This window comes from Ailuropoda melanoleuca, chromosome 16, assembly GCF_002007445.2.
Source record: "Ailuropoda melanoleuca isolate Jingjing chromosome 16, ASM200744v2, whole genome shotgun sequence".
Classification (NCBI taxonomy): Eukaryota; Metazoa; Chordata; class Mammalia; order Carnivora; family Ursidae; genus Ailuropoda; species Ailuropoda melanoleuca.
The window spans coordinates 25,372,311-25,395,936 of record NC_048233.1 but is presented as its reverse complement, the minus strand read 5'-3'; the positions used below and the strand labels follow the sequence as shown (position 1 = coordinate 25,395,936).

Here is a 23,626-nt window from a genome sequence, read left to right as displayed (position 1 = left end):
GCCCAGGCTTTTCACCCTCTGCCTGCAGCCAGGCAACGGCGAAGGGTCAGATAATGTGTGCCTTGCAGAACTGCAAGAGTCAAGAGCCTCTGTTTCCATCAAAGGTGCATGAACAAACTGGAATATAGAGCAGGACGGGCCTTCAGAACAGGCAAAGAAACAAAGTGGGAATTCATGCCCAGAATCTCTCCCAAACACCTCCTGCCACAGAGAGGTAAGCATTTCTACGAAAGCAACATTCCTTGGGATGCACCCTGGCAAGGGCAGACCCCTATTGTCGTAGGGTTTCCCAAAGCTGAGGAAGAGTTTGGAGCCATTAAGCTAAGGGTAAAGAGTATGGGCAGGGAGACAGATATCACAGAGACGGGCTTCAAGTTTGAAAAACCAGGGTCTACTAGATCTGGGCCTTTAGCCCATGGAGTTGCCAGAGAACAGATCCGCCAAGCTCTAACTGGGTTCCTGAAGGGGTTCTATCACCAAGGAAATGTTAATGGCCTGTGAACAGAGGAACCCCAGCCTCTACCTAAATTCTCAGGTTCTCTCCACACACCGGCCCCTTCCAATAACCGTTCCAATAGGAAGAGGGCTATCGCATGGTCACAGCACCCAGACAGGGCCATGCAACGTCCTGCTGCAAAGGCAGAAGCAGGGCTTCCCAGATTAGCTGACCAGGAACCCACTCCACCTCTGGAGCAGGGAGCCCTTGCTAGCCCTTACCTGCAGGAAGAAGTATACAGTTTAGACCAGGGACGACCGTTGTTCCTTTTCCCTTTTCCTGAATAGCGATGTGTGACCTGCAGTGCCTCAGGTTTCCCGATTGTAACGTGGGTGCTATTTGTATTTACCACATGGGATTGTTGTGAGGATTAAATAAATTCAGTTTTAAAAATGCTTAGAGCTCCTTACACAGAGTGGGAGCTCAGTTTGTGTTGGGTGTGTTTGTTTTGGCATGTCTTGGGTGGGTAGGAAATAATTTGAATTATTCATTATAGATTGTCAGAACTGAGTGGTCGCCCATGGGGTTCGGGATAGACATCCCCTGACAACCCTGGACTTGGGATGCAGTAAGCTGTGACATCACCTTTGGATGCAGTGGCTGGATCTGATTTTTGACCGTTTCCCTTGGTGTCAAGGTGGGTATGTCAGGTTTCTTACGAGGTCGTAGTGGTATTTTAAGTTGGATCATTCTTAAAATTGTACGTATAAGGAGGGCATGTGTGGACAGATGGGTTCCTGCATGTGGGGCAAAGGATGGAAGAGAATGGACATCCATGGGACGTCATCTAGTCACTGAACCCCATTTTGTGATGCTACCTCCTACCACCACCCCCAGCCTCAAAAGCAAGGAGTTGTGAGGCATGTGAGTGGCACAGTTGTTTAAGCCTCTTTCTCTCGGGTTTGGCTCAGGTTTTGATCTCAGGGTCGTGAGATCAAGCCCCACACCAGGCTCTGCGCTCAGTGGAGAGTCTGCTTGGGATTCTCTCTCTTCTGTCCCTCTCCACCCCCTCCCCCACTCTCTCTAATAAATAAATTCTTTAAAAAAAAAAGGCAAGGGGTTGTTTCAGTTTTCCTAGAGTGGGGAGTGCTTAAAGGAAACAGTGGGAAACATTAGAAAACAGGGTAGAACAGATCGTGGTGGGCTGTCATTGCTGAATGGCGGGATTGAGACTTCAGAGTTCTAAGGATTCAGAGATCCTCCTCCCAGATTCCTCTTCTCCAAACACTAAAGGCTCTGGCAACCTCTGCTACCCCATTCGGCCCATCTTCCAACAGGACTACCACCTCTCTAGATGGTTCCTATGTGTTGGTTCAGCCTTCCCTGTGAGTCAGGAGCCCCCACCTGAGAGACCCGGGTCCTCTCTGCTCTGGCACAGCCCCAACCACACAGTTGGTACACTGTACCTAACGGACAACAATGTGGATTGTTAAGATTTTGAACTATTTTATTCGAAGAGATTTTCTTCTATGGTTCTAGTTATAAACACAGAACAAATGCTATTTGAGTGAGTGCATCATAGGCATCATTGTATTTGAATGAATCATATCATAATGTTTACATTTTAAGCCACACTTGAAGACACAATACAACCTTTTTAACAAAGTGTCAGTCATAACAAAACATAATTGTTCATTCTACAGATTATCAATTTTCCTAAAATGACCACTAGATACGAAAACATTGTAGAGACATCTAAAGAATCCCTATCAAGATTTTTCTTAGAAAAATGACAAAATAACGCAAATTACATTTTCCTTTCCATATAACGTTTGACATCCATTTGAGGAAGCACCAGCCAACTCTACCAAAGTCATCTAGCGGCCTTTTGCTCCTCAAAATTAACCCTCTTTTACATTTAATGTCTCCTGTAGGAATGGATAAAAATGGTTATGTCAAGTGCAGAGGTTAGCATTATGTCAATTGGTGTGTATTTTATACCATGTTCCTAAATTAACACATGAAAATGAAAAACAGCAAATATTCTTACATGAATGAAACATAAGGACAAAAAACCACCCTTTGATAGTGATCACACAGGCAATGTCAACTGACTTTCCGTCAGGACTAGTGTCTTAATGACCATTAGTAATGCTTTCTATGGAAGTGTTTTAAAGGCATAGGTACAAACACACAGGTGAACAGCTTGCCTCTCTCCCAATACTCACTTCCCTGACTTTGCTCCCCCTCTTCATGGGATCAGGCTGCTAAGCCCTTAGCCAAATTGGCGTGGTGCCTAGTAATTATCTTCAACAGATCACATATCATTTTTTTTGAAAGATGAAGTACAGAGAAGACTATGAAAAGTAGTGAGAAAAAAAGCATACCACTAAAACAGAAACATAGGTTGTGATGTTCAAATTTAGAGAAGAGCTGGTTCATTAGAATTGTCAGTAGATCATGAAGCAGTGGACAGATTGGGTCAGGACTGAGAGGCTGCCAGGCCAGAGAGCCGCAGTATGCCTAACGAAGTTGGCCATCTTTGAAGACATGGGTTACAATGATTATGGCAAACATTTTCACAAGGCTGTAATCTCTTCCAGATCAGGGGACCTGGCTCATTGACATCTATACCCCTGGTTCTTAATATTATCCTGCAAACAACAGACTTTCAGTAAGTATTTCTGGGAACCAGGGAACGGAGCTGAATCAGCTCAGTGCTTTCAAAGCCATTCTGGGTGGTATCTACTCACCTAATTCATTCACTCCTCTGTCTAAGGCAGGATGGGAAATAGACTTCATTCATCTCACTCTGAAGGATGGGCAATGGATGCCTGGCAGCACTGATGACATGGACTGTGAGACCAATTCCTGGCACAGAGGAAAGGAGTGCTACTCATTCATGATGCCACCATCAGAGAATGGTGGACAGATGTTATATATTCCCCATCCCTGGTCTAAGAAAAAGGCATCTGACAACTCACCCATATTCCCTTTCTGTCACTAGGCTGCCTCATGAGTGCTCTGCATTAAGCCACTGCTCATTAGATGCTGGATGATCAAGGCCAAGGCCTTTCCACTCGATTTACCTGTGTGGCCAAACAGGTAGGGTCATGACTTTACCTGGAAATCTGAAAACATGGCATCCACAATGCTCATTAAGAAATTCTTTAGTGAAAGAAAACAAGCATTTACTTCTAATTCCCTTTGGAGAAAAAGAGATTGGTCCATCTCAGTACAACTTTAATTGACATCTAAGGCATTAGGAATTACTTGGGATTTTGATTCAAAAAAACATGGCCGAGTTCAATTCTCTTTGGTATTCATGCTTAATCTTAATCTATTTGCTTCTTAATAGAATCCATAACCTTCTCAGTACTTCATTGTTATGACTTAACCCACACTGTTGAAATAATCAACTCCTACAATTTCATCAGAAAAACTTGCAAGGATGCTAAGGGGAGAGGCCTCTGAAACCAAGGATGTTAAGAAGAGAGCCAGAAAGAATGACAGGGAGAACCAACCCCCCTCTACCAATCCACACTCAGGACTCACTCTGCCACTCAGACCATTCTTGGTAAAATAGGTTCGTCTGGCAGAGTGGCCCCCGCTAGCAGGGGTCCTCCCGCTAACCCCCCTCTCCACAGAAGGCAGGTACCTCTCAGAAGCATGTCAGAGAAGAAGGATGAAGCATTTAGAGAAAGGAAGAAAACAGAGGGATATTATCAAAGAGTACTATATTGTACATCTGAAACTAATATAACACTGTATGTTAACTATACTGGAATTAAAATAAACAATTAAAAAAAAAAAAAGCTAAGTCCTGGGGGATGACAGGGATTTTCAAAACAACATTCCCTCATCATAGGTAGAGTCTTCACTACAACATTGGCACCAACGTGAGAACAGAGCTAAATTAAAATTATCCTCAAAATGCCAACATAGTTGATGTGCACAGCAGGAAGGATGATGACCAAATCCACAGATCTGTTCCTATGGCACATTCTGCCTTGCCCAAGTACTGCTAGCAGACCAGAGAAGCAAAAACTTTGTTAGAAGTCTGTGTATCTTAGAGCTATAATATACCAGGACACACGTGCATGCACACACACAAATATGGACAAATACACACACATCAAACCTGGTTTATAAAAAAAGCTTTGTGGATCAGAGTAAGCCTTCACTTGGTCCACGGATCTAATTGTTGGCATGAGGAAAACAGAACCAAAGAATGTAATCAGGAAGAGAACTGGTTGGCAGCGATAATATTACATTTTATATGATGTGCTTATTTACAGGCTAAGGTCTAATTGTCCAGAACTAATTCAACTGGCTAGAATCTTCTGAATATACAAAGTTAAGCTTTAAAAAAGTTAAGATCTGTAGCAACAAAAGTTAACACTATTTAAAATAAATTAGATTTTAAATATACGCAATGAAATTATAGGTCACTGGAAATTCAATTCCATAATGAATATAAATTAATATAAATCTATTATTAAAGTACCATCCCCAAGAAGATTTCAGTTCAGAGTTTAAGAAAAAAAAAAGGCTAAGTATTTGAGAATAAATGGGTATGGCTTAGAAACCCTTAAGTAGTGTAGCTAGAGTACTGATATGATTATTTGGTGACAAGGACCAAGGGCTGTCTCCAGGTCCACAATAAAGGCTTGCCTCAATTTAATTAACAGAAGTATTCCTGAAAAGTTGTGCAAATAGAATTTTTACAACCACACCCTGATTTTTACTCTACTCGCAGGCCATGGTCATCAAGAAACCCTGTAGTGACTCTTGTGAGAACCTGGGGAACTCTGCCGAAGCGTTCAACCCTCTGCACCACGTCTGTGAGGCGAATGCCTGCCGGAGGCACTGGGTAATGTCTGTGGGACACACGGACTTGCCACGGTCGTTTTTGGTTTTTCTGCGGGACGTTCTTAAAGTGAGGCACACTGTAACTGGAATGTTAGAGCAGAAGGATGGACTCCAGCTCCCAGCTTCACTGATTCCATTACAAAAGATCAGAGAAGTTCAGAAAGAAAAACATTTCTGTAAGTATACGTTTTTAAACGGATGGACCTATGATCGGCAAAAGCCTTCTATTCTTGCTAACAGACTACTGACCACTGCTGGAGCTGGGTTCCATCTGATTCAACGACCAAGGCAAGCAGAGCACCTTACCAAATTTCAGAGATACCACCACAGGCCATTCCTCTTCCACAAGAGCTTCTTCCCTCTCCAGCACCAAAGCTCCACAGCTATCCTCACCCTACCTCATAAAAGCAAAGCATGAATTAAAAGGCTACAATTAAACTAGAAAGATGCCTGATCTAAACATGATAAAGTTATCTTTTTTTTACCTTAAAAACAGAACTAAGTCAAATACATTCACTAAAAGTAATTCTTAAAGGCAGTTTTTTGTTTTTTGTTTTTTTCTTATTTGGTCTTCCCCTTCCATTTAAGACTTGATTTCAGAAAAATATATATATATCCATCCTTCTAAACAATATATCCTCTCTTTTAAACAATACAGAATGCCTAGCCATGCAACTTATCTGACCACATATATTTGCAATCTGCCACCTAAATAAAATGAGGTTACATCTGTCTATCTAGTCAGTCCACATAATTGCAAAAAAGTTTGGAAAAATAGCTGAGAACATTTTTAAGAAAGGTTTTTGGAGGACTGGATGCTTGCAAGGACTCACTGTAGGGCTCCATCATTGTAAGTTTCCTGGAAAGTAGTGTGCAAATAAAATATAGAACCTTCTTTTTAAACCACTGGAAGTATATGTGTGTATGAATGGGGGAGAAAAGGGTGAATGACAGTGTCGCTATAAATGTCTGTCAAGTAAATGAATAACAACAAAAAAAATCTCTCACTTAAGGTATTAATGATATTTCAAGTGACCTAAATAAAACGGATTTTAAAATGATCTTTACCATTCACGTCAATTATTGACTCTGGCCCTTTACTAAAGCAGGCACAACGAATCTTCTTTCTGATGATCAGTTTCAGTCACTGGCCCAAGGGTACCATATTTGGATGAAAATATGATCATGGATTTGCTCCCACCATTTAAAAATCAATAATTAAAAAAATAATAAAGTTGGTCTCTTTTCTCCACAAGTTTTCAAGTAATTAGTTCGAGTAAGCTTATTTACAGCTATTGTACATGCGCCCTATTCAACCCACGTTTTCCCTTTAGAAATCGGCCTCCCTGGAAATGGGACACTACATTTTTTTTTTCTTTTTCTGTCTTGAACCAGGTTTCCTTTAAATCCTAAGTCAGTTCAGTCATGTTTCTGCTTTATTGGGCAGGTAAAGAGAGGAAACCAGCAAGTTGTGTCCAAAGGCCGGGAAGCGCCTGAAAGCTTCCCAACTATCTGAAAAGATGTTGTACTTGAGGAAAACTCGATGCTCCAGGCTGGTGGACAGGGTCACGTCTCTGCTCATGATGTAGATGCCGTCGTTGTGAAGTGCGCACGTCAAGTTCAGACCCGATTTGGACGTGTTCTCCTTGAGGTAGAGCCACTGCCGCGTGACCGTGTTATAGGACTGCACGGTGAGCATGTCCTCGCTCTGGCTGCTCCTCCGGTTGGGCCCCAGTTCGTGCAGACAGCCGCCCACGATGTAGATGGTCTCCTCAACAGACACCATCTGCTGCTTGCGAATGTGGACATCACAGGTTTCAAAGAGGGTCCAGATGTCGGCCGAGGGGCAGTACTGCAAAATGTTCATGTTGCGGTCTGAAAGGAAGAAAGGAGCCAAATGAGGACACAGCCACAAGGAACACCACTGCCTGCCTATGCTGTGATAAACACTGCCCCCAGCTGAATCTCCCGGTCACAGAGAGGCAAAACTATTGCAGAGAAGCAGAGGCTGGGACAACAGTTTTCCAAATGGCTGGGAGAAGATCTGTTCAGAATCATCCGCCTTACCCGCATCAGGCATGTCCCCTCCCTGGAAGGCTCTCGGAATCAAGAGGGCCAGGCCACAGCCAGCTGGGACTGGAGCATCCCTTTCCTCCTCCCTGGTACCCCTAAGCCTTTTAGAACCACCAGTCCAATGAAAAAAGAATCAGAGCCTTGGAACTCTCCTCAATATCTACAGCATTACTGACTTCTTAATACAGATGACAGGCAGAGCTCCACGGGGATCTACTCTTGACAACCGACTCTACTAAACAAGACAAGTGAGCCAAGCAAGATCTTTAGGGGTTAGTCTGAAGAAAATAACACACAATTGCAAGTCAGGAGAAACCCCAGGAAGTCTCATGTGTGGCCTTCAAGCCATAGAATCACTTGGCAATTCGATGTCCCAACTGTAACAGCCTGTAACTCACAAAGGTCCTTACCTCTCCCCATGCCTGCTTCCCAAGAGATGACTCGTTCTTGGGTGGATAAAATAGAAAGTAGATCAAAGGCTACTCTAAAATTATCTTGAATTCATAACTGCTTTAAGGAAAAATATTGCCTACTTTGTTTTTGAAAAACGCTTGTGAAATTTAAAATATCTAGTTCCATTTTTCCTTTTTTAATTGTTCGTTTTTATCCTCTTCTCCTCTAGGAAAGAATAAGTGGAATATTTTAGCCTCAGCAGAAGAAAAAATGCTCTGAGTTGCCAGAAAGAATGAACTTTCTGTTTGTTGTTGTTGTTTAAACAAACAACAAAATCCATCAGTGTAAGAGACAAGTCAGCTTGGGAACAGACGTGGAACCAAAGGGTACCACACTTCCTCCTGACACAGAAGGACCCAGCCCCAACTAGCAAGGACGAAGGAGCTCCATCACCACCTCTGGTACCAGGCCAAGTGCCTCGTAAGAGGGCACAGAAAGAACGGGAAGGAGACCGAACCCTGCGTGTGCGTATGTCCCCACACCTGTAGAAATTTCAGAATGACTACAGCTTTAGAAAACTGTCCTTCTCTTTTCCGCCCACACTAATACCTCCCTGTATTTCTTTTTATTGTCGCTATTGTGATAAAACTCATTCTGGAGACAGTCCAAGGGAGTTTGGCTCCAATCTATCAATAAGTGCTCCTTAGTAACCAGGCTTCCCAGCACACAAATAAAGGACTATTCTAGTGAGGCTTCCCTGTATTTCTCAGTTCCAGGTCTCAAGGTCTTCCCAGGTCTTCTGTAAATGTTTTCTCTCCTCACCCAACAAGGGCTCAGACCATGATGAAGTGGTTTGAGTTGGTGGAATAATCTTTTGCTTTTACATTGAGAGGTGATTCTGAACCTTAACAAATCACCCTTCTTCCCTTGAGTGGTTACTATTGCTTCCTATTGAATTTCTTTTAATTTCCTCAGCGCCTTCTATGGAATTAATATAATCAAACAGCTATCATAAAAACTGTGAACTATTACTTACTAAATTTTAAAATCTAACTTAAGAAGTCAGCAAGTCAAGAACTCAACTTTGAGCCCTGTATTTTGTTTTATGACAATTATGACTCCTTATTTTAAATCCAGGTAACTATTAGGAAGTGCTGGGAAGATCCCACACAGAAGAGGAGGGGCATTTCAGAGTACAAGGAACTGTCCCGCCCTCTCATCTCAGACAACCCATTTTCAAACCTTAGACAAACATCTATCCATCCACATCACCCAACCATCCCATCACAGGTATTTGGCTTGGGGAATCCGGGGCAGGAATCACCATGGGTGGCCGAAGTGAAGAAGGTACATGAGTAGTGGCTTGAGAAACTAGAAAATACATAAACAAGGGTTTTCCAGGTCAAATCTAAAGAACATTTGCTCAGCCAGGGTCATGGAAAAACTAGGAAATCTACCAGCAGAGTACTCCTTGGGTTACAGTGCTGCCTGTCAGTGCTTCCCAGATCCTGGTCACAAGAGAAGCCAAAGAATATGTGTGCATTATGTCAGTCCACATGGTGCATTCTATCTTACAAAATCTAGGAAGGAATCAGAATTCTTAGAAATGTTCAAAAGTAAAAAACTGTATTTACTTTCCCAGGAGAAGAGGCACACAGACACACACAGAGATACATATGCACACACAGGAATTCTCTGGGGGCTATAGTTTCATTAATCACATGAAGTTGACCACTGTACCCAAACACCAGTGTTGAAGGTAAAAGAAATGACTGCTAGGTCTCTCTCTCTCTCTTTTTTTTTTTCAATTATTTGTCACCAAAAAAGCAGGCAATTATCTTCAGTGAAAAGTCACTAGGGAGGGACATTGGGAATAGCTCCACAGTGATAAAAACTTGAGGGCATTAAAAAAAAAAAAGCTCTCTGCTTCCCATGCACTCCTCTTGGTCACTGCCTCTCTTTAAATGCATAAACATAGCACCTGTAGTGAGTTCAACGGTGGCCCCCCAAAAGATATATGTCTATCCCTATCCCCTAACCCCAAAACACTTGAATGTGACCTTATTTGGGAAACGGGGCTTTGCAGATGTCATGAAGTTAAGGATCTTGGCATGAGATCACCCTAGATTACCCAGGTGGGCTCTAAAATCCAACGAGGAATGTGTCTTTATAAGAGACAGAAGCGGGAAAGACACGGATATGCTCAGAGGAGAAGGTGCGTGAAAATGGAGGCAGAGACTGGCATGATGCAGCCACCAGCTCCAGGTGCCACCAAAGCCGGAAGAGGCGGGGAAGGATTGTCCCCTAGCGCCTTCAGAGGGGATGTGACCTCCCACAACTTGATTTCAGACTTCTGGCTTCCAGAAATGTGACAGAACCCATTTCTATTGTCTGAGGCCACCAAGTTGTGGTTGCTTGTTAAGTCAGCTATAGGAAACTAAAGCACCACTCACCATCCCCCCCACCCCACAGCAACTGTTTAGAGACACTCTAAGAAGTGCTACTCAGAATCTTTGCACACACACACACACACACACACACACACACACAGTAGATCGGATGCTCATAAAACACATTTAACTTCTTCCTCTAACATAAATCCCCCAAACAAGACACATTCGGCTATGGGGAAGACTTTTTGGCACCTACACTCTATTAGCATGTGGATTTTGCTCTTTACAAAGTTACATATCAGCATCCTTTCTCCAACTTACTGTATGGAGCTCTGTCCTCCCATGCTGTACCATAAAGGAGAAATAGGTTATTTCACTCCGTCGGATATAATGGTTTACCCTACCACTTCAATGTGGCTAAAAGTCCTAAGAGTCCAGTTACACCTTTTCTATAAGTTCTGGGCATTTTACAGTCAGATAAAACAAATGAAGAAACAAATTTCTTTGGCCAAGAGGTAACTTGGACACAAGTGAGGGAGAGAGAGAAAAGGAAAGACACACCGCTTCCTGGTGGCCCACCACTGCCTCTCTTAACACAACCAAGCTGTTTTTTATCACTATCACGTGAGATGCTTCCTACCAAGAACAGCAGTATAAAACCTACTGGAGACACTTATTTCCAAATTATTAATACCAAATACCCACCAAAAAAAGTATGGTTTAATAACTAGCACAACCACCTCTCACCTCTGGTCAGGAGAGAATTCTCTTATATTCATGTCTCTTAAAATCCTCTTATGATATGTGAACAAAGCCTCGAGCTGAGTTTCTGGCGACAGTCTGATATGTTTGTGCTCAAGAAGGAAGAAAGTGAAAACAAAGATCTGCAAGGATGTTCTGGCCCTAAATTCCATAGTGTTAAATGTGTTTGGGAGAAGGATGGCAGCTACCCAGTCAAGTCACAAGACAGCTGGCCACAAGACTGCACTTCCAGAGCAGAAAGAAAATACATACGCTCTTCACAGCATCCTCTACCCCATTCAATTTTCATGCTCACACAAAGGCACCAAAAGTCCCTTCTGTCCAAACCACCGCTGTAATACACAACTCTCTTCCTTGCAGATATATAAATATCCAGTATAGAATGTGTGAGGTTAGAGTATGTACACCAGAGTGTTTCCTTTGGCACCCTCCTGCACTTCCCCAGGCTGCCGAAGCTCCCATACGAGAGGATCGCTTACTTGCCCCTTCACTTACCTCTAGTAGTATATCCTCCAATGACATAAATTTTTCCCTTACACTCACACGCAGAGAACTCGGCCAGAGGATTTGGTAAGGGTGCCACAAAATTCCAGGCATCCTGCTCAGGATTGTAACACTCAACATTAGAAACAGCCTGCCCACCAATGGCATAGAGTTTTGAATTAACGGCCACAAGTTTGAAGTTAGACCTGAAAGAGAGATACAAAGACCCAGAGAGTCAGTTTTTTGTTTTTGTTTTTGTTTTTTTTACCATTAAGAAGGTAATGGCATGAACTGCTAAAACAGAGTGAGGAATGTGCTGGATATCTAAAGAAAATTAGCTTTCCAAGTTGGGTGCCATTCTGCTTGGGGACAGAGAAATGACCAAATGGCATCTCAAATTTCACTCCTACCCCAGAATTCACAAGAATGATGCATTTTCCAAATTTTAGCAATTGGAGATAAATAATAAATAATAAATAATTTAAAATAAAATTTAAAATAAAAATGTCAGCAATTGGAGATAAATACTAATAAATAAAACCAAGAGTAGTCTTGCTTAGCCTTATGCCAAGAACCAAAGATATTTTACATATAGTAGGCTTAATATTTCTTTCAGCAGTGGGAGCAAGTGCTAAGGGAGGAATGCATAACCACCTCCCTCCCTTGTCTCTCTACTCAGAATGCTTCCCATTCTTCCTACCTAGTGGGTAGGCTCTGTTAGGTACACACTAGCACCTCCCACACAGACACGCAAATGCTAAGGGTGGCTGCTAAAGGATAGTTCAAAGACCCCTTAACCACAAGTGCACCAGGCAGATCACTCGTCCCCCACCCCCCCCACTCCATATGAGGGCATCTTATATATTGTTTCACAACACATAACATAGGGCTTCATAAGTACGGAACTAAACATATTTTGATCCAGCACTCTTAGGGTGTTTCTACGCGTTAACTTAACAAATACTTAAATCAACAAATGCTCACTTATCATAATAGAAAATAATTTTAGGGCACCTGGTGGCTCAGTCGGTTGAGCGTCTGCCTTCAAATCAGGCTTGTCGGGCTCCCTGCTCAGCAGGGAGTCTGCTTCTCCCCCTCCTTCCTGCTTGTGCTCTCTCTCCCTATCTCTATCTCTCTCAAATACATAAAATAAAATAATTTTAGAAAGAGAATACACTGGGTTTAAGCCCCATACTCAGCCATACAATTAAACACTGCTCATCAGCTTCAGATGCTAGGTAAAAGCCTCGTAACTTTTGAATTGAAAAGAAAAAATTAATTTGTTTCAACGTAGTGCACAGAGATTAATGGATTCCTTGAAGGCCAGACAGGGTACACATTTGGGCCAGTCTCCCTGATCGGTGCAGCAGTCTCAAGTTGACAGGAATGTGAGCAGAGCACAATGCAACGCAAAGACCTGAAGCAGTTCTCTGACCCGGGCCCAAACACCCCACTTTGCCATCGCTGGTGTGGGGATAAAACACCTCACAGGATGGTCAAGACAATTATAGCCAACAGTTTATCAGTAACTACTACACTGAGATAAGATACTATCATTATAATTTCTCAGTTTTCTAGTGTTTGAAATAAAGAAAGTAGACTAGGTAAACTTAGAGGCCACATCTACCACCAATACAACGTCTTCAAAGTACCAATATGGGGGTAGAGGCCACATATGAAAAATGCACGTGAGAGGGTAGATGAGGAAGAAACAGGGAACGAGTCACCCATGTGTGATCTCCTAATGGGTGTCTATCAACACGGATGCACTATGACATAGGACATGCTGGTAATGGTCACCTAGAAAACAGTAAGATGTTTTCAAAGGTGCCTGTAATGTGTACATTTAAATGAGTCTCAGTTTTGTTGTGTTTTTCAAATCAGAGAGTGAACAGAGCACTCTTCAACAAGAACCTCATATTGTCCATTAAACCTAGCCAGCCATTCGTATTTCATGCCAACAGACTTCGCTGGGGTGGCAGTTACTGGGGGGTCTCTCCTTCATGGTGCTTACTTTTCCTGCTGCCAATGGTCCTTAGAATCTGACCACGATGCTCTCTCTGTGTGTGCAAATCTGGAGAACCAAAGGAAATAAAGCTTGCAAATAAGCACTAAATTTTACCAGCCCACAATTTGTTTTTGCTCCCCAAAGGTACACAGATAGTAAATTTTGTAAGATCAAAACAGTTTTTAATATTCATCCAGCATAATCATTTGTCCTAAGTAAACACATAAGGGCTGAATGAATAGGCAGTTAAAAGTAAACAATTCCATCTCTCCAGACCCCAGCATGCTCAAATTCACTTGAAGAGAAGAAGCTTTTCAATATTGAGTTGAAGATGAAATTGCCGCCCCAAAACAGACCATTTAGCGAAGAGGCGTACTGCTAAGGATTATGAGCCTGGGCTTACACAGGGAAATCTCAGCTCCACTTTCCAACAGCTATGTGACCTTGCACAAGTCACTGATTCACCGTTCACCTGAGCCTCAGTGTCCCCATCTGTGAAGTGGGGAAAAGCACAATACCACACACAATAAGAGCTGAAAAGAGGAATACTTGCAGAAAGGGGTCACGAGAGGGAATGCTTTTCTACATGTTGTAAACCTAAATTTCTTGACTCCGATAGGGTCTGTTTCTCATTTGTTAACTGCAACAGTATCTGGCTATAATGTATTCAGGAATTATATACACAGTGCTCTGTCATCCATAAATTCTCACCATGCAGTACCTCATTTCCTACTTTCTGAAAATAACTCTTTCACTCTTCACCTCCTGAACGGTAAAAAGCATGAATCCAAGCTATTGATTTTTTTAAAAAAATTATCATCTCTAATGTTTTCTTAATATTGATCCCTGACATGCTACTTTCAGGAGGGTAAAAAGAATTTTTAAAGCACATAATGATGTGTTGTAGCTACATACTTGACTGACTTATAGTAAAAGAAATAAAAGTGAAAAAATAGATGCTGATTTAATTACTACTTCGCTTCAAGGAAATAGAGAGCTCATTAAATCCTTAAAAACTAAGTGACATGAAACATGCTGAACACTGGTACACAGATTAATAGTAACTGTATACAACTGTAGGGCAGCAGGTGACACAGAGGTCTGAGTGGCTTCGAGTGCTGGCCCTATCAACTGTGCAAGCTTATTAAACTGAGCCTCAGTTTCCCCTTTGGGCAGATGGAGCCAATAATTATACTTAACCCAAAGAGACGCTGTGAGTATGAAACAGGAAGTGACATCTAAAACAGTGTCTGCAACCTGCAGCCCAGAGTAAGAGCTCAAGAAATGGAAACCATGTTACAGCTTGCTACATAGAACAGTTTGTTACCATTAGAGCAAACCTCAGAGAGAAATGGCAAGATCTGTTCTCACATCTTTTCTCAACCACTCCGAAAAGGCTTGTACAATCTGTGGAGCGCTCAGGTCTTTGTGTCCCCTCCGTCCCCTTCTGCTGCCTACCTTCTGCCACTTCCCTGTGGATTAACCTCCCCTGGGGACCAGGCAGGGGAGAGAGCAGAGGTTAGGAACAGAAGTGGTCATGGTTGCTACCTATTAGGTGTCTGAGAAAGCAGAGCACACAATGCAACTATTGGCCAAGATCATAGTGAGTTGGGGGGACGGATAGATACATGGTTTTCTTTCCTTCACACTGTTCTCGGGCTCCACTGCAACGTTAACCAGAGACGACAAAATCTCTCCAGGGCGCCATGACTTAAGAAATGCCCTAAAATACTAAACTTTGGCTCAGAAAAGGGGACAGCTAAGGCTGACGACCGTAATTCCATCTCTGCCAGACTTGTTCAACTCTCTCCTGGCTTTGCTGTATTCACATACACAACACTTTCAGAGCAAAAGTGCAGGGCAATGAAAGACACTAGAGATGTTAGAAATGGAGAAATTAATGAACTGACTGCTGCAACAATGGCCAGTTTCTGCACGTTTTCACCAATTAAAGTGAGGAAGGAAGGCAAGCAATTTTGTGGGCACACATGCTTCTACATGTGAAGAGTTATGTCCTGACAACTCCTGAGATCAAATCCACACACAGACCGCTGGGCACTGTTGCATCCCTGGACTTCAAAGCATCCTCTCAAAGACTGCTATGTACTCATACTGCCATTCTCAAGCGTGCAGGCACAACACTAACATCTCTTTCTTCCTTTCCTTTTTTTTGGCGGGGGTGGGGGGAGGATAGGGAGAGAGCACTACTGGTCATATAGCACCATTTCCTTCAGGGTGCAAAGGGCTTTACAGAATCTCTCAACCCTAGCGTCCCTGCCTGTCCTTTATTATTTAAGATTCTGGGGTCACCACCCTATTCAGTCGCTGGGGACTATGGGCTGCTCTGTATTTGACCACTTTGTCAAAGTAACACAGTACAGGCACATCACAAAGGCAGTGGCTCAAGGTAGATGTGAAATGCTGTGTAAACAGAGGCCAAAATCTGCTTTTCCTCAAGGTTCTAAGTTTCCTCTGGTGTTTCCAGAAACTGCTAAGCACATTTTCCAGGAACGATCCCATTCTAGGTTTCATTTTTACTTTTCATCATCTAAACTCAATTATAAACTCCTTGAGGACAGGAACAATGTCATCTTTGTTGTTCATCCAACAGTGACTAGAAAGATGCTAGACACAGAGGCTGTGGTGAAGTTGAAACACACGTAATGAGATTTTAAAAGCCAGCACAGCGCCACCAAGTATCGGCACTCCACTTCTCTGAAGAAAATAATTTTTAAGAAAATTTAAAAATCCACATGAAGATGGTCATTGCCAGTCTATAAGCCAAACTGTAAATACTTTAAATGGTTATATCTATTCAACAGGTATTTACATTTTGGTTACTCTACTTATTACACACCTTAGCAATTTACTTAACTTTCTATGCCTCAGTGTCTGAATCTGTAAAATGGGAACCTCCCTGATATAGTCTTTGTGAAGACTAAGTGAGATAATACATGCAAAGCAGTTAAGAATAGTCCCTAGTTCAGAGTAAATGTTCAATTAAATGTTACTTATTATTTTTCAGCTATTCTAAATAACTATAATGACTATTATAAGATAAAAATATTCACAATGTTACATTAAAAAATAAAATTATAATTCACTTGTATTACAATAATGTATGATATATTCCATAATTCAGAACAACGATGCATTTTAAACATCTATTATCTACTGGACACCATGTTAGCAGTAGGAGTATAGAGAAGCACTAAGCCGGACCTGATTGGAAGGGAGAGAAACAACCATAGGCAGAAAATGTCAACTCAAGGTGGAGAATGTGCCAGAGAAGCACCGAATTTGAATAGTTAGCCCAACTGAGAGTTTAAGAAGGGACTCCCGGTTGACTTGACATCAGATCTGAGTCAAAGTATGAAAGAGATAAAGAAGGTTACAAATTCCAATATCATATCCAATTTTAAAATTTGGTGGGGGAAAAAAATACCTGTGAGAAAAAAACAATAACTCAGGTGTGCTTGGCTGTCTGAGTCAGTGGAGTATGTGACTCTTGATCTCAGGGTTGTGAGTTCAAGCCCCACCCTGGACCTAGAACCTACTTAAAAATAAATAAACAAATAAAAGTTTAAAAGAAAAAAAAAACAATAACTAGAAAATACCTGAGAATCACTGTAATAAAAAATATACAAACTATACAAAGATAATAAAATAAACCTTTCCTGAAGGACCAAAAGACCTAAATACATGGGAAAACAAACCATTTTTCCAACTGCAAAGTATTATGAAACTATAAATCTTCCTCCAACTTAATTGATAAATATAATGTAATGCCAATCAAAATTCCAACAAGACTTGACAACTGACTCTAAAGTTTATTTGAAGGAGGAAATGTACAAAGAATAGCTAAGAGAATCAAAATAAAACAGAAGAAATGGGTCTTGATCCACGAGACAATAAAATAAGTTTACCAAGCTACGATAATTTAAAAGTGTGCTATTGGTAAAGGAATGGCCAATCTATAAATATGGCAACAGGAAAATTAGTGTCTGATAACTGCTTGTGCAAATCACAGTGAGGACTGAGGCCACCGGGACACTTAGAAGACATGCTATAACCTTACATTATACCTTATATAAAAATATATCCCAAACACATTCAGATAAAAATGTAAAAAGGCAAAACCATGAAAGTAATATAGATTATAAGACAGATGAATATTTGTATATTCTTAACTTGTAGAAGCCTTTCCTGTGCAAGATTAAAAGCTAACAGGATATACATGACAAAAATTTTAAATTTCTTCACACAAGAATACACGATAAACCTGACATCCAAACCTGGAGGCTCACCATGCCGGTGTTGTCCTACAATTTGTTCAGTCTGCAAGGTTTTGTCATTGTTGATGTTGGTTTTTTCAATGCAGTAAGTTGCCAGCATTTAAAAATCAGGATATCTGGCTGTCTGGCAACGCCATTCCTCATTTCTAGGTGGCACCAACAAGCTGTGGCTGAGAGAGGAGGGGTCCTCTTGGGTGGGGTGGTAGCTCCCTGGTTCATCATCACTCTAACCCACCCCTCTACTCAGTGACTTCACCTGCCTGGTCACTTTGGGGATTTCATTTTTGAGGCCTTATGATAACATGAAGGCAGGGGGAAAACAGTGCAACATTACCTAAGAGGCAAGAGATTAATTCTACATACGTAAATAGAATTTCTAAAATGAATCTGAAAAAAATAAACCAATTTTCTTTTTCAATGGTAAAGGCCACTTATAAAATACATACAAAGAAAGAGGAAAAATTTCTCTTCCAAGCAGAAACATTCACACCAGTGTTTACCCACTGGATTGGTAAAAATAAAAAATGATGATAATATCTTGTCTTTGCAAGGGTATAGGAACTGGCAAGCTCAGACACTGCTGATAGGAGAGGAAATTCGAACAATGTTCTGATGCGCAATTTGGGAGGAGCTACCAAAATTGAAAACATATATACACTTTGGCCCACCTACCCAGGGATTCCAGGAATTTGCCACATAGGACTACTGATATATGCCTGGTAAGACAGGCACATATATGCCAAGATGTTCAATATAGCATTTTTTTTAAAGATTTTATTTATTTGAGAGAAAAGGAGAGAGTGAACGAGTGAGAGAGAAGGAGTAGGGGGAAGGGGAGGGAGAAGGTGACTCCCTGCTGAGCAAGGAGCCCAATGTGGGGCTCGATCCCAGGACTCTGGGATCATGAGCTGAGCCGAAGGCAGATGCTTAACCAACTGAGCCACCCAGGAGCGCCCATTATAGTATTGTTTATAATGGCACATAGATGCAATTTAAATGCTCAGGAATAAGGAAAGGACTGATTACATTATGGTACAGCCATAGGCTGTACATAGCTCTTAATGAGAGTGAGATGGCTTTACATTTGTTGATATAGAAAAAACTCTCCAAGTAGAAATATCAATGGCCATAATCAGCACAGCCTAATCAACTCGAAGGTAAAAATATATATAAGATGCATACATACCCCTACATGTACATGCATACATACATTTTTCCCTGCAAACAATTATCAACAGACTCATGTTTATATAAATGTACATTTATAACATATATTTACAAATGTATAATGTATAAATATATGTCAGTAGGCACACATATTTTTTACTCTGTGGTTTTTCATGCCATTTGCAATTTTTCTAAGCATGTATTCATGCATTACTCAAATACCTTTTTTTCCCCCCAGAGGACAGAAAGGATATTCCTATAAAGAAAAAGAAAAAAGAAAAAAAGACTACCAAGGATTTGTCAAGAAAGGAAAGGGAGCACCTGGGTGGCTCAGTTGGTTAAACATCTGACCCTTGATTTAGGCTCAGGTCATGACGTCAGCATCATGAGATTGAGCCCTGTGCCACCATCTGTGCTGGACATGGAGCCTGCTTAAGATTCTCTCTCTCCTTCTCCCTTTGCCCCTCCCCCCTTCTCTAAAAAAGGGTGGGGGGGAAGGAAAAAAAATAATTCTGTGAGGTGTTGTGTTAGAGTTGGGGCTGGAGTTGGGGGGGAACTCCAAATGGGGCTACTGAGCACCAGTTGATACAGCTGGAGACACGTGTGTAGAGGTGACAGACAACCTGCGGGCCCTTCCATCCAGAATCTGGGAGCCATCCATCGCTACTGAATGTCCATTTGTTACTTCAATTAAAGCTGTTAGAATTTGCTTAAAAATAACACTTCTGATACCAAATCTTAAATACGGTATCATCTCAGTGGTATAAATAATACACCACAAAGGGCTTGGAAGAAAACATGCCAACCCGCACAAGGTATTGCCTCTGTAAGGGAGGGAATAGGAGTGATAGTCTCTCTGTTTCTTGATTCTTTTCCATTTTTCCACTTTTCTAGAATAATTATGTATTATTTTTATCATCAGAAAAAAAAAAGAGCACTTTCCAAAAATGAATTTTATGCTATAGTAGAAATAAAGCCACTGTTCCCCCCTGGCCTGGAGTACCCTTAAGTCGAGTAAGTACGTGTAATAGTCTTCCCATTCCTGTTATGACTTTCTTTGCCTGGTGGTGAGCCCCCCAATTACTTGCTCCATACTCCAGGGTAGGGCCCATGTGGGGGTTGAGATGGATACAAATCGACCAGAAGGAAGGGTATGCCTGTCCTTTCCTGGGTCACACTGATTCTTCTCCCCACTTGTGTGTGAATGGCTCTGGGCCATCTTGAGTCCTACCATCTTTCTTTCCTACCACCTTTCCCTGTATTTGCTCTGCTCCTTTTTTTTTTTCTCTTCCTATTCGTTTCCTAGCTCCATTCCCTACTCTCCCTCCCCTCCTTCTCCTGCCTTCAAGTCACCCAAGGGGATGTTGGGAGGGATTTGAGGATGGGAAGGGAGAAGGTTGGGTGGACTGAAACGTTCTAATTCTGTAGGTGACCACTGCCAGGCTCAAATTTTGGATCAATGACGAAACTGCCTGGGAAGGAAAGGAGATGCAAAAGAGAGGATACAAAATAAGAAAGACAATCCAATGTACAATTCTAATGGGGGGCCCCAGTGTGTAAAGCTTCAAAGTCAATAACAACAACAAAATCTTCCCAAGACAGCATTACAGGTCACTGCCCAGTGTGTCACTGTAATCAGGATTAGAGCCTAAAAAATAAAAAAGATAAAAATGAAAGCAAACTTTAAAAAGTTTTCTTTTAAAGTACCCTTCTAGGAAACCACAGACACCCCCCTCCTCCCCGGGAAAAAGGCAGTTTGCCTCAAAGCGCAAGACCCGCAAGGAAACCACTCAGCTAGCTGACCTCGCGCGGGCCACTTCTTCCTCTCAAGTTCTCAGTTCCTTGGGAACTTTGCCAGAGTCAAGGCCAGTGCCACTCCTGAAGATGTCATTCCCACCTCAGCACAACCTCCTGTGACTGCCCAGGAAACGTCAGGGGAATGAACTGATGAGCGAGTGAATGAATGGGAAGGGGAAAGCAGCAGCACTGCTGGGTGCTTACCTCTTCTGGTTCATGGAGGCCACCTGGAGCCACTCGTTGGTGCTGGGGTTGTAGGAGTGCGCAGCCGAGATCTCCTGGCTAGTGATCCTATACCCGCCCACTATGAAGAGGTAGTTGTCCAGGATGGCGGACCCATAACCCCTGACGTTCACCAGGTCGGGCGGAAGGTTGTTGGCCAGCGGGAACCAACGCTCAGTCATCTCCTCATACCTGAGCATGGACGGGGGCTCCCCTTGGTAGGGGTGAGGGGCCAGGGGTCCCCCCAAGAAATCCCCCAGGGCTACGAGGACAGGAGTCCCGGTCATCCGGGCCTCTCTCAGCCTCTGCTTCAGGCTGACATCCCCGGGGGCCTGAGGAGGAGCCCCCAGGAGGTGGAACTGGGGCTTGCACAGCACCTCGTGGAAGTGGACGACCATGAAGCGCAGGCAGGCCTCCTGCAGGTCGGGCAACCCGTACACCTGCGCCAGGCGGTACAGCTCCAGGCAGTTGGTGAGCCGCACCTGGGACAGCAGCAGCTGCAGCAGAGACGTGACCTGAAGGAAGGAGGCCGCTTCCACCAGCTCGGCCAGCAGGCTCACCTCGTCCATCTCCTCTTCCTCCTCCACCCCACCGCCCTTGTCCGCCCGCGGGCCCAGGAGCCAGCCTTCGCGGGCCCCGCCGGCGTTGATGAAGTCCAGCACTAGGCGCAGGCCCGGGGCGCTGAGGCCGCGCAGCTGCTGCACCTCGGGGCCGCCGGCCTCCTGGCTCAGGGCCTCGCGCATGCCGGAGCGGTAGAGGGCGCGGAAGTAGTCGCTCTGCTCGATAAGCTTCCTCTTGCTCACCGGGTAGCAGCGGTCCTCCAGACGGATCTGCACCATCTCCTCGGCCGACATGGCTGGGGGGCTGGGGGCCGCGGGGGTGCCCGCCAGCTCTGCGCGCTCGCCTCCCCGCCCCCACGCGCTCGCCGGGTTCCGGGTTGGGCGCGCAGAGGGATGGCGCCGCGGAGGAGGAGGAAGGCGACGGGCCGCCGCCCGCTCCCGCGTTCGCCCAACCTATCTGGGTCGCGGCGGCGCCCCCGAGGCAGCCCCTCCTCCTGGTCCCGGGGGCGGCGGCTCAGCCTCGCTCCCCCAAAAGCGGCGGCCCTGCCCGTCTGCTCTCCCTCAGCGCCAAAAAAGGCCCGGCTGGCGCGCGTCGGGCGTCGGGAGGCGGCCGCCGTCCTCGCTCCGGTTCTCTGGGCCGCGTCAGCCGCCGAGGGGATCCCAGCCCCCAGCCTGCAGCCTCCTCCCACGCCTCGCTTCTCACTTCCGCCCGCAGGACCCCTGCCGCCCGCCAGACCTGCGAGTGGATCCGGCTGTCGGGGAGGGCTGGAGGGCTGTGGGCCCGGGTGCCCGGGCTGCGGCCGCGTCCCCGCAGCCTCTCCCGCACGCCAGGCGCCGCGGCTCTGCGGCCTGCGGGGTCCGCGGCGATGCGCCGGCGGGCGCGGGGGGGTGGGGACCGGGCGAGGGGAAGCCGGAGTCCGCTCTTTCTTCCACGCTGCTTTATCAGCGGGAAGAGACAAAAAAGAAGAAACAGGCGTGGGGGGGGGGATCGGAATGAGGGGAGCCTGGGGTCCGGCGAGTCAAAATGACATCACATCTTAGATCGCCCATCTAACCCAATCCGGCGTAGTGTCCCCGGGGGGCCGTCTCTGCACACGCAGGTGACACCTAGAGCTGATTCTTCGCCATGGTCATTGTGTAGAAGCCATCTTGCAGAAAGAAGGTCCAGGCAGATGGCAGCAGGTTCTGCAGGGCTCCCTGGGTTGCACGGTACAGCAGACGAAAAGGGTGGGGAAGCAGGGGAGCTTGTATTTGCTGCTGGGGCCCGTTAATCCTTTTTATGCTATTTAAAGAAAGACAGGAGTGCAACTCAATTTAAGTTAGGACACGTGACTTCTTTTTGAATCTCTTCTAACAGCCATTGCTTTTCCTTTTTCAATTTGGTTGGGCTAGCCATGACAGAACGTGATCCTCTGGGCAGAAGGTCTGGCCGCTTTTGGTCATACTGGCCTATGGAGGTGGATTTTCTTGCCACCCTATGTTCCCCTGCCCATCCCCCGCCCCGGAGGGATCACTTCTTCTCGGTCTTCTCTCACTGAACGTTGCAAAGAAATGCATAGAAAACTCACCCCCAATAATAAGGGCCTCGTGTTGCTCATGAGATATGAATTAATCTTAGAAGGGGGTGAGGGCGATACTGTTAGGTTAGCTTTGGGTAGATGGAGAGATAAGGATTGGGAGAGAGCAGGCACCTTATCCTACAAAAAACCCTTGAAAATTTTCCTGGACCAAGATTCTTTTATAATAGTCCTCAACTTGGGGAGAAGATGTATTTGGGCTTTGTTTTTATTATTACAAGTTTCAGCTGTCTTCTAGAATGACAAGTTGTTAAATGCCACCTTCATATGCACATTGCTGCTTTTTGAAACAAGATACCTCCTACAACGCTGATTAACATTTTACCTTAGGAAGGGGAAGGAGTTAAAAACCAGAGAAGAAAGTCGTTACTGGTAAAGCATGAAATCCTTTCGGCACCATTTTGGTTAATTTGTGCTTCTCACCATGTAACTTAGCTGCCTCCATTATTTTCTTTATAAAACACCATGAATAGGGAACTAAAATTTTAAAAATATAGAAAAAAATTCTAGTAGATTCTGGCCTCCCTAAAAACAGTGAAGGAGACAAGGATGGATCTATGACTTGCCTCATTTATCTATTTTTTTTTT

At 43.9% G+C, this 23,626-nt stretch overlaps 2 protein-coding genes across 22 annotated transcripts in view; one reads left to right on the top strand and one right to left on the bottom strand.

The window, feature by feature from the left end:
• Window positions 1-21,784, bottom strand: part of KLHL42 (kelch like family member 42) — a 74,584-nt gene extending 52,800 nt beyond the window's left edge. The window contains exons 1-6 of one of the 18 annotated variants that reach the window (XR_004621130.1): window positions 20,884-21,784; window positions 13,427-13,486; window positions 11,425-11,618; window positions 3,421-7,183; window positions 3,190-3,307; window positions 1,926-3,090 (exon numbers count right to left, since the gene is read on the bottom strand). Coding sequence is in view for 2 of the 18 variants with exons in the window: in XM_034644585.1 (XP_034500476.1) it covers window positions 6,732-7,183; window positions 11,425-11,618; window positions 13,427-13,486; window positions 20,884-21,755 (1,578 nt within the window). In the remaining 16 variants the exon portion in view is untranslated. Of the gene's footprint in view, window positions 1-1,925; window positions 7,184-11,424; window positions 11,619-13,426; window positions 13,487-20,883 lie in introns of those variants that run through there. The other 17 variants (XR_004621129.1, XR_004621127.1, XR_004621134.1 and 14 more) reach the window with 17 other exon arrangements.
• The window catches only part of LOC117796570 (translation initiation factor IF-2-like), an 8,180-nt gene continuing 6,273 nt past the window's right edge, over window positions 21,720-23,626 (top strand). For 2 of the 4 annotated variants that reach the window (XM_034644590.1, XM_034644589.1), the window contains exon 1: window positions 21,720-22,561. In XM_034644590.1, the coding sequence (XP_034500481.1) occupies window positions 21,754-22,458 (705 nt within the window). In that variant the 5' untranslated portion in view covers window positions 21,720-21,753 and the 3' untranslated portion in view covers window positions 22,459-22,561. Of the gene's footprint in view, window positions 22,671-23,626 lie in introns of all 4 variants that reach the window. The other 2 variants (XM_034644587.1, XM_034644588.1) reach the window with 1 other exon arrangement.